Genomic DNA, 11,882 nt, shown 5'->3' on the forward strand with positions numbered 1-11,882 from the left:
CTGGAAGCAAACCGCTTGGATATGGTTCAAATCCCGATTTTTGTTGGTTCCGATTATGGTTTGAACCGATTTAAAATAAAATTTATTCTTTTAAATTTAAAAAAAAATGAAAAAGTATTTTAATTACCTATTTTATTGTATTTATGTTAGTACAAAAATTTAATATTAATTTACGGTTCAGGTTCTTTATTTTTAGAAACCATAATAGGTCTGTAAGTCCACCATTCTAAACTACTTCGGTTCCGGTTTTGGTTCCGGTGTCTAGTTATCACTATCTTATAGCATTATTATTTTTTTTGGAAATTTCAAGTAAATTTAAACTTTGAATAAAAATTATTTCTCATGAATGTTGGAGTATCTTTTGGCTCTCTACATTATTGAGTTAATTGTGTGTCATGATTGTGAAAGTGTCTTTTGATTTTCTAAAATTTTCAATTAATTGAAGACTTTAAGCTCTTCATAATATTGAGTTAATTAGAATATTAATTGAGTTAATTAATTTTGCATGACTTTTGGTATGCATTTTGGAGCTTATAAATAGTGTGTTCATTTCCTCATTCCATATAAATACATAAAAATGATTTTTAGAAACACTCAAGATCTATTTCAAGTATTCTCTTGTATTTCATATCGTTAGCTTTTCATTTCGCCTCCGTTAAATTTCAGTGATAAAATGAACGTACGTTTTCAGTTCGCCAGTGTAGTTATTTCGTGCTAAGTTGCTGTAAGGTTTTACCATTGTATCCTGGAAAACAGTAGTCCGTCCAGATCTTCGAAGCACCGTCGGAAGAGACAATTCTGTTTTAAGGAAACTGTAATTCGTACAGGCCTTAGTTTGAGTTAATGTTTTCATGTTGTTCTTTTATACACCATATTCATACTTTCAATAATATGTTCATTTTCGTTTAGTGCTTTATCTTTACAAAATTGTTTTCATTCTCTTCTTCAATTTTTTTCATTAGCAATTTCGTTAACATTTTTTGATTATCTATTTGTAGTTCTCAAATTACATTATATTGTATTATATTATAATTGAGTGAATAAATGTATCATACAATTTGGTCTAAAGATGAAATGATTAACGATACCGCAAACAGACCCACCCAACTGCAAGATTAAGACATAAACAACTCGTCAGCTTCTTTATCCCCATGTGTTGTCCTCAAATGTTCAAGTGACCGAGTCAAAATGATATTATGACGACTTTAAAAAAATACTCGAATAATTTTTTTTTTAAAAAAATACAAATTATTTAATAAACCCTTTTTCTAAATTTTGATTTTAATACGATTATGTGTATGAAGTTTCCATTTCTCGTTCCCTAAAAATGAAAAATCTTGATTTCAATAATAGTAAAACTAGTGGATCTGATAATTAAAAAGAAAAGAAAAGAAAAGTGCTTGCAAATTCACAACCAAGTGTGCATGTGCAATCCTTGATATCTGGATTGTGGGTCATTTTCTTTGCTAGCCCCTTCTCATCCCCACAACTAGATAATAATAACAATAATATTATCATGTATGAATTCATACACTTGCATGCGTGTGTGTGTATTCTTGTATGCGCATACTGTATTTTTCATTATTTATGATGTGATCCGAGACAAATGAACGAGCCGGATCGAATGTTCCGTCGGATCTACTATCAAAATAATGGAGAAAAATGAGAACAAGACATCTGGATCAAAAGCTTGTTTCCTGGACAATAATATCAAGATCTGCAACAAAGAAAGTAACCACGTGAATGGGCGCCGGAGGTGTATCCGGCGTGACCACTCCGATGCTTAAGTCAGTGAGGAACTCAAGCAAAAAAAACCAACGTAACCCAGTGAGGGCTGTATGATTGGTGTGGGAGATGGGGAGTAAATGAATAATAAAATGAGAGTATTTAACGTGTCCATAGATCATAAAGGCAAAGATAGAATGACGGCTGATTATACCCTATTGTTCTGACATGTCAAATCTCATACTAATCACATCCAGCCCACTTAATTTTGTCAACCATTTATATTATTGTCAGAGATAGGTCGGTCGCCTACACCTTACCCTACTGGCTTACTCAAGTACGACGCTCATATAGAAGTGGCACGGGAAGAAAGCTTCCCGGAAGCTTGCATGGGAGCCCGGGCATATAATGTCCCGAGGGGGTTATGTCCCGATTGCTTCAATGGCTCGGCACTCTTCTGAACTCGTTGGAATGTCTCTGTCGAGCTCATCCTGTATCGTCCCGGGCCCTCCAAGGACCGGGTTTCCTTGCCGACCTATTCCCAGATATCGGCTTTATTACATCTCATGAATAATCACTCTCCCTGACCCGGGCACTATTCATGACTCTCGGATCTTCCCAGGGTATCAAATTATATATAATTTCTACTGTAAATAAGACCCCAACTCGATTAAAAATGAAATGATAGGTCAAAGTTTCAGATTATATTTGAGATTTACTGTGTCTGATAAGGTATAGAGATTTATATTTCATATTTTATACGTACAATATTTGATGTAATTCTCATATTTTCTACTTATTCAACAATTAGATTATCTGAATTTTTGGGACAGAGTGGCCAACTGAATTACAGACCCCACCAACCACATGCCCCGCCCCATACACTATGCCTATTTCAATCTCATCTCTTAAGCCTTTTCTTGTCTATTTAAAACACTCGAGCATCACCATTCAGTACAGAAAGAAGAAAGGGTGTGGTAGAGAATTCAAGTAAATTCCTCGTATATTATCTGCTACTTTCGATATACAAAGTGTACCCCTTAAGCAACAATTCTTCGAGATTTATTTTTTTAGTACACAAACACATGGAAGCATCTTTTGAAGTAGAGGACGATGTGTTCTTTGCAGATTTGAGCAAACAAATCTCTCTGCTTATCATGGATGATGATGATGATGAAGAATCTCTGGTTCACTGTCCTTCAGTAAATATACAGGTAAATTAATATATTCGATACATGACGTTTGAGCTACTGTTGAAAGTGTTAATTAGTATATGACCAACTTCGTTTCTGGGCCAAGTATTTACTTATTACCCTTCAATTTCGTTGGAAATTTTTCAGGCTTTTACCCAAGCAATCAGTCCCTCGACACAAGCAAGGCTTCTTGGCCACGATCAACAGTCACAAATCAGAAGAGAAATGAGTAAAGGGACCGGAGTTTTCATCCCTCGTTCGATGACGAATCAGAGGAGGAACAATAATACCAAGCAAGGAAGATTCAATGCCAATTACAAGTACCAAAGGCCTAATCTTGATTACCACAACTCAAGAATGATAGTTCCTCATTTGAAGCACAATAATAACAACGTTAACCCATCGTACGATTCGATTAACAACCCATGAAGATTTGGATTATGATGTCGCAAGAGATTACCAATCAAGTGTTGTCATAAATTAATTATCGATATTTTAGCATGAATAATCCAGGATGTGTATGTACATAGATTATGTGCAAGGAATTGATTAAGATAATAATAATTGTTTTGACTATAAAGGGATGTTTCACCTAAGGTGATCAATGCCTCTCTAATTAAATATTTGTGATATATTGGAAGTTATTCTATTAAATTTTAGAGGGTCGTCAGCTTGTAATTTTCATTTAATGCAAAATATCGTTATTTACAATTATTCCCACCTAAATTTATTCTACGTAACTAAAATATCTTGAGCAAAAACTTGTGTGATACGGGTTCACGAGTCGTATTTTATGAGACAAATATCTTATTTGGGTCATTCATAAAAAAATATTACTTTTTATACTAACAGTATTATTTTTATTGTGAATATTGGTAGGATTGACTCGTCTCACAGATAAAGATTCATGAGACCATCTCATAAAAGACCAACTCAATATCTTGAATGAATTGATGGATTTCAAATTTTAAGATAATAAAATTAAAATACATCTTCCTTCTACTCGATATCAGGTCAAACAATTTTGATAATAATTTTGGTTCGTTTCATGAGTGTCATTTAAAATAAATTACCCAAATAATTTTCAGAATTAAATTTCTTATTCAAATCAAATCCATCGTTTCAAAGCGCAATCTTGTGGGCATGATAAATATCAATGTGAATACGATAAAAATCAAATGGAAAGAAGTAGGGACTGATCTTGTCAGCAATGGGTGTATTTGGGGCCATTTGGGGTTGGAAAGAGCTATGCATCGGTGACAGTACTTGATTTGAGATTCACTTTATTGATTTTAATTGTATTGAAAGTATTATATTTGGTGTTCTTTAATGCTCATGAATATATAAATAAATGGTACTAAAGTTTGGGATTCAAAGGATATACATTAGGGATGGAAGCGTTGATATCCTTGTTTGTCACCTTCCTCTCATGTTTTACATAGCCGAAAATAGGTGTGTCAAAATTTGACACTACCATCCGAAAACATGACACGGTTCGACCTGAAAAAAACAAGTTTTGGTTTGTGATTTTCGGGTTCGGATCAGACTAGGTTGGACCAGATATCTAACCCGAAAATTAATCGGGTTCGGGTTGTACGTGACCAAATGCTTATGCAAATGCAAATGGAAAAAACACACAAAAACAATAAAAATTCAAATAAAGAAAATTAAAATTTATAAATAAATTAAATAAACTTGAAATTAAAATATACTTTCCCGGCAGCGATGTCAAAAACTTATCACGACTTTGATTGTTGCAATTCCAAGAGTGGGTTGTTCACAAGTAGTATAATTCTTTGAATCCGAATGTCGTATTCACAGGGAAGCTAAGGTAATTACAAGTCCATTATGAAGTCTTTTTGTTTTGTTTTTTTAATTATTTTAAACTTAGATGATTATTTTTATATGTTTAAATTAAATAGTTTAGATGAGATGATTCACTCTTTTGCATCTTGCACCCTATCTTTGATAATCTTGTCCACGGATTTGATTCTTCCTCATAAAACAAATGTTGTTCATAATTGAATTTTCTGAATTGTGGTAAATTTTCATATTTTTTTACCAACTATTTTGACAGATATAATTGTGGAAACTTTTCATATTTTTTTACCAAGTATTTTCACAGATATGGTCAAAATACTCAATCTTGATAAAACTGTAATTCCATTGGTACTACTTTCACTTGATGCAATGTGACCTCTGATAGCAAGTAGCACATATACATTCGCAAGCAACAAAAAAAGATATTTTTAATAAAATAACTTTTCATGAATATACATAAAGTTAAACTTTTTCCCTTTCATCATAACATTTTTCTTTCATCATATACGTATATGTTTTCCTTTTATTGAATTCAGATCATTAATTGTGACTTTCGTTTCAGCTTTTGGTCGATGGATTCATCTACGTATAATCATGATGCCTGGCGGCGGGGACATCAACGACACTCTTTCCTGTCGATTGAGTATTGGCCTTACATATCATCATATCTTGATATCCTTTCGTAATAGCCACAATCAAGTCACCTCCTTCAACCTTTCATTATATTTATCACTTATAAAAATTCATGCATAGATATATCATTTTTATTTTAAATCAAAGATGCAACACATCTTTTAGCATTATCGTATTTCATCATAAAATCCCATAAACTTTCAAAATAATAATTTTAATGTTCATTACAATATTCAGAGCACTGCCAGGACGTTTAACAATTTTCAGGTGTAAAATGACCGTTTTGCCCATGAAATCCTAACTTTACCAAATTATTCTTGGATCTTAAAACGACGACCTGAATCCATCCAAACTTAACACAACACCTTAAAATACACAAGCTCCTTAGACTTAAACTTAAGCTCCTCGACTAATTTCTCAATTCGTTTTAAAACTTGAACCTACGTCCCGGTTTTAACACGAATCAACTCGAAACATAGCCAAACTTTACCAAATTTAACTATAGCTTATTATCACCTAACCATATCCTATGCAATTCAAATCAAGCCAATTAAAACCCTTGATCAAGCATAGGAATCATACTGAATTTTATAGTCTCTTTTCTCGAAAACCCTACCCCTAAGCCACATTCAAACCCTGGCTCTTGATCAGCCTATCCAGACCCTAGCTGACCCTGCTAGGACCATAACCGAACCCCTTAGACCCTATTGGACTAGCCCTACAGTCCACACAAGTACAACCTTCACCCGTACGATTGAAGCCTTGCGCGACTCCCACATAGTCACGCCTACAGCCCCTGCCCCTCGCATCAGGTACGGTACCAGCCGGCTAGGACCATGACTAGACCCCATTGGACCCCTGGACACGTCCCAACAGCATCCCACAGCCGTTCCCTTCTAGGAACCCAAAGCCGAAAACCCTAACTTGTTTTTGAACCCAAAAACATGCAGCTTGTTTCCTCTCTTGTCCAGCCCTTAGCCATGCCCCTTATAACCCTTAAACCTACTGAAAACATCCCTTCCAATTGCCATATCATGGCAGTCCCGTTGTGTATTATAAACGTGAATTTAAAAGCATAAAAACTCAAGTTTTGATCATGTAATGTCATAAAAACGAAAATATAAGAAAGTGTATCATATTTTTCATGCAATCATGTTAAATACGCATAATATGGTATGAACTATGAGTGAAAGAAGATTAAGACATGTCTTTGCGTGTTTCACGTACGAAAAACAATCCTTGATGCGAGGGACGTTGGCAGAGAGAGACGTGAACTTGCTGCATTTTTGCTCTTCAGAAACCGACGTGAATTCCTTGAAAATGTGTTGTGTGTATGGCCGTGAGTTTAAGAGAGAGTCCTAGTGTTTTTTGAAGCTTGGTGTGCTTGTGTTTTGATGTGTAGGTTAGAGTTTTGCAACTCGAGTTTTGATATAAATAATTGTGTAATAAGCTAGGTCCAATAACCTAGGTATGATAGGCCCATTAGATAGTAGGAAAATTATTTCGTTTAGAAAAATTTTTCAAAAATATTAACTGAACTTCCAAAAGTCTCTATTTTTGTCAAAATTCAATTACCGGTTTAAAATATGACTCGTCACGTAAAAAAACCTCAAAAGACATCATTTTCGAAAATACCATTTAAAATACACAATATATTAAATAATTAAAAATAATCATTTATTAAAATATTTTCTTTTTACGGTGCTCAGTCTCTGTTCCTCGATCGCGTCTCGAATAGCCTTTAAAAATATAATTTTATGCATTCTAATAGAAAACTATATTTTATATATGTAAACATTCCTACCACATTCAATAAATGTAATTTAAATAATTAAATTAGGTATTTTTTATTTTTCCTAGATTTGTATGCAGTTGGATTACGTTATCGCATTTTGGACCTTACAACCTCAATTGTTAGAAGAATTTTATCTCAAGATTTTTATCAATATTGTAGACATTGAAATTAACTTTATATATGTTTAAGTATCATCTCATTCTCATTTTTCTATCCAAAGTTGTTATTTCGAATATATAAAATAACAAAAATAATACAATTATACAACACATATTTTTTTATACAAGTTATTATAAAAATTAAATATTTAATACACTTTATACTATAAATATTATATAAAACATTTAATAAATATACATTTTTTTATATTAATCACAAAGTCCACGAATGTGGCATTCAAAAAACAAAGTCCACGAATGTGGCAGATTTCCGAAAGCCCGGCGCCTTCTTGGCACTAAGTAAGTCCACGATGTGATATTCATGTCAACAAAGTCCACGAATGTGACATTCATAAAGACAAAGTCCACGAATATAGCAGATTTCCAAAACTCCGATCCCTGCTCGGCACTACATAATTCCACGAATGTGGCAATCCTGCAAATAAAGTCCACGAATGTAGCATTCATAAAAACAAAGTCCATGAATGTGTCAGATTTTCAAAAGCCCGACCCCTGCTCGGCATTACGTAAGTCCACGAATGTGGCATTCATACAAACAAAGTCCACGAATGTGGCGGATCTCTAAAAACCCGACCTATGTAAGCCCACGAATGTGGCATTCACGTAAACAAAATATAGCCAAATCCTTGGTTTCAAGTCTAAGGGCTCGGACATCCATTGTGTTCGGGCTTTTATATCATTACTTAGCCAAACTTTGGTTTTAAGTCCAAGGGCTAGGACAACCATTGTGTTCGGGTTTTATATCATTACTTAGCCAAACTTTGGTTTTAAGTCCAAGAGCTCGGACAACCATTGTGTTCGAGTTTTTAATTCATTACATAGCCAAATTCTTGGTTTTAAGTCAAATGGCTCACACAGCCATTGTGTTCAGGTTTTGAATTCATTACTTAGCCAAATTTTGTTTTTAAGTCAAGGGGCTCGGACGATCATCTTGTTCGAGTTTTATATCATTAATTATCCAAATTATTTGTTTTAAATCAAAGGCCTCATAAATCCATATTGTTCGGGTTTTTAATCTGTTAGTCAAATTTTGATTACAAGCTGAAAGGGCTCAAACAATCATTGTGTTCGGGTTTTGAATTCATTAGTTAGCCAAATTTTGTTTTTAAGTCAAGGGGCTCGAACATCCATCATGTTCGGGTTTTCAACTCATTACTTAGCCAAATTTTTTTTTAAACCAAGGGGCTCAAACAGCTACCTTGTTCGGGTTTTTATGTCATTAGTTACGAACTGTGAATGTGAAATGCAGAACATAAGGGAATTTTCATATATGAATTCATTAGAAATTGAAAGGTGCTGAGCACATTTTACAAAAAAAAATAAAATAAACTAAACTAAAGGAGATTGGGGCTCGGCCGTCTCTCCTCCCCAGGGCACTTCTCGGACACCTCACCCTCCTCGAGCATATCGTCCAAGGCCTACTCCATGTCCAGGAAGGAAGCAGGGTGCTCGGCCTCGGAGTAACCATTGGCTCGGAACTTGTCCAGACATTCCTTGAACCCTTCCTCGAAGTACATCACGGCCTTCTCGGCACAGAGTCTTTCGAAATCTGGGGACTGGATGAGCTCATCCCTTTTCTGAGCCCAGATAGCCTCGGCCTCCTCCTCATGCTTCCAAGCCTCTTGTTCTAGGTTCCGAATCCTCAGCTCGGCCGCTTTGAGGCTGCCTAAGCACTCTCCAGCTCACATCGGATGGCATGAAGCTCATCATCGTGCTCAGACTTCAGGACCCGCAATATTCGCTGGGTCAGCTCCCGGTGCCGACCATGCTTCTGGCAGTGGCTCGGGCTTCAGTTCGGATCTTGTGGGCTCGGATGGTATACTACCCGACCCAAGCAACAGTTAAAAAAAAATTTAGTAGGGGAAGGCTCCAAAGCATGACTTACAAGCAGTAAAAAATAAAAAATACCTGCATCAACCCAAGGGCTAGGGATTCCTCGACCAAGGAGTCTAGGGGAGAGCACAGGATCCCTAGGTCCATGGAAGAAACCAAGTTTTGGACGATCCCTAGGGCCCGTGCCCATCAGGCTTGGCTAAAAAGACACGTCCGGTCTACGAGGGGCTCCGGAGTCCTCCGGGATAACCAGCTCGGGCTGGGAAGGGGCCTCATCCTTTTGTCCTTGCCCTTGCCCTTGCCCTTGGGAGGGTTGGACAGCTCGGGCACCGATTGGCTTGAGGGCTGGGGTTCTGAACGCGACCCTTCCTTGGTGGATCTCTTCTTGGAAAGCTTGGGGGAAGTGGGCTCGGCACCAACATCCCTGGAGGAAGGTTCGGACTTCTTCCTCTTCAACTTAGCCATTTCTGTTTTCATCTTGACCTTCATGATGTAGTCGTCTGCACATAAAACAAGTAAAGGTAAGTGTTCGAAACGAGCCAAGGGAAAATGATAATAAAGAGAAGGGGTCGGAGGACCCTACCTATGTCCCCCTCCAGCCCCACTTTTTCTTGCAAAATTTATATTTACAGAGCATGTCTTCCTTTACCAGACTGTCAATATTAAAACATTTAACACTCATTACTGCTAGAAAATTGGTGAGATCACGAGTGGGCACGGCTGGGGGGGTAGGGATTGTAAAATTCATAACCCACTCCATGTCGCAATGCCATGGCTTGGTGGACTTGACAAAGAAGTAACGATTATGCCACCCCTTGACTATGAAGTAAATAATGAAATTCAATTTCAATATGATCATGATAGACAAAGAACATTAGAGATCACATGAATTCTACACGAACTAGTGCACCTTCATGTTTAGTTTTTTCTCCTAATGCATCTCATTTTAAGCCAGGAATTATTCAACTTTTACCTAACTTTAATGGTTTAGAATCTGAAAATCCATACATACATTTACAAGAGTTTGAAGAAGTGTGTAACACATATAATGATCTTAATTGTAATATGAGTATCATTCTACTTAAGCTTTTTTTCTTTTCTTTAAAAGATAAAGATAAAACTTGATTACAAAATAATATGAATATCATTCAATTTAAATATTTTCTTGAAATCAAATCTATCGTTTCAAAGCGCAATTTCGTGGGCATGATATTAGTTAGATGTACAATGTGAATACGATAAAAATCAAATGGAAAGAAGTAGGAACTGATCTTGTCAGCAATGGGTGTATTTGGGGCCATTTGGGGTTGGAAAGAGCTATGCATCGGTGACAGTACTTGATTTGAGATTCACTTTATTGATTTTAATTGTATTGAAAGTATTATATTTGGTGTTCTTTAATGCTCATGAATATATAAATAAATGGTACTAAAGTTTGGGATTCAAAGGATATACATTAGGGATGGAAGCGTTGATATCCTTGTTTGTCACCTTCCTCTCATGTTTTACATAGCCGAAAATAGGTTTGATCTGAAAAAAAGAGAAAGATTTGAGTTTGGGTTTTCAGGTTTGGGTCAGATGGGAATGAACATGATAACTAACCCGAAAAATTAATCAAGTTCGGGTTGGATTCAGTCAACCCGTGTTGACACGAAAATTTTATTTTTTTTTAAAAAAAATATATAATTAAAAAATATTACTTACATTTTTATATATTGTATGTTTGAAAAATTTTATTATATATTTAGATCATAAATTTTCATCATTTAATATTTATTTTGTACATTTTTTATTTTTTAAAACAATTGTTTATTTGATTTAATAAACATATTTTTAATTTTCTACCATTAGACTTCAAGTTTATATATGAAAGATTTTATTATTATATTTTTAAATTAAAATATTATTATTATTATTATTATTTATTGTGTAATTATTTTTAAAAAAATCAAAATGGGGTTGAGTCGGATTAGTCGAATTCAGGTTTGGAGTTTTCGAATTGGTTCGGGTTAAACAACTTTTTAATACTGTCAAATATCAACTTGACTCGAATCCACCCGAATCGACACCCCTAACCGAAATAGATTGAAATTAATTGTTAAAAGTTAATACAAGCCTTAATATACATATCAATATTAACCTGACTCGATGTCTCACAGATATGACATAACAGCAAAACATTTGGAAGATTATATGAGTGTCACATGGTCAAATCCCAATTGGGGGATAAAAACTAAATGAAAGTTATCTTTATTTGGTTTATTATATTATTGTTATTAATTAAGAGAAATTTACGACGTTATTTTTATTAATTTACAATATAAAACTATTAAAAGATTGTATTAGATAAAACAAAAATAGAAAACCACTCCTTTTGGTTTCAAAATCAACATGATGAGTTGCCCCATTAATCATAGGAAGAATAAAAATCACAATTCTCTTCTTTTCATCACACATTGTATATGTTAGCTCCCCAACCAAAATTTTGAAATAATGAATTATAAAAAAAGCAAAAAAATTTTGTTAAGTGAGGGATAAACATGCAACCTTCTGTTTAGGAAACAAATGTTTTATCCACTGCGTTAAAATATTTTGTATTAGAATTTGACAATTTATAATATTTTAGTGTAAGATCAATTTGGAAATATTAAAAAAAATTCATTGAAAATATTCACCCTCTCCATTAATAGTGTGTGTGTGTGT

At 34.7% G+C, this 11,882-nt stretch overlaps 1 protein-coding gene across 1 annotated transcript; it reads left to right on the plus strand.

The window, feature by feature from the left end:
* Positions 1–2,674: 2,674 nt before the first annotated feature.
* On the plus strand, positions 2,675–3,523 carry LOC140979284 (uncharacterized). Its single transcript, XM_073444627.1, has 2 exons — positions 2,675–2,939; positions 3,066–3,523. Exons 1-2 carry the CDS (start codon positions 2,811–2,813, stop codon positions 3,345–3,347), a joined length of 411 nt encoding a protein of 136 aa, XP_073300728.1. The 5' UTR covers positions 2,675–2,810; the 3' UTR covers positions 3,348–3,523.
* Positions 3,524–11,882: the final 8,359 nt, after the last annotated feature.

This window comes from Primulina huaijiensis, chromosome 6, assembly GCF_012295235.1.
Source record: "Primulina huaijiensis isolate GDHJ02 chromosome 6, ASM1229523v2, whole genome shotgun sequence".
In the NCBI taxonomy this organism is placed as follows: domain Eukaryota; kingdom Viridiplantae; phylum Streptophyta; class Magnoliopsida; order Lamiales; family Gesneriaceae; genus Primulina; species Primulina huaijiensis.

Coding starts and splice junctions, on each gene's coding strand:
- LOC140979284 (XM_073444627.1), top strand. CDS start 2,811: ATGGAAGCATCTTTTGAAGTAGAGGACGATGTGTTCTTTGCAGATTTG. Junction 2,940..3,065: donor GTCCTTCAGTAAATATACAG/GTAAATTAATAT, acceptor GAAATTTTTCAG/GCTTTTACCCAAGCAATCAG.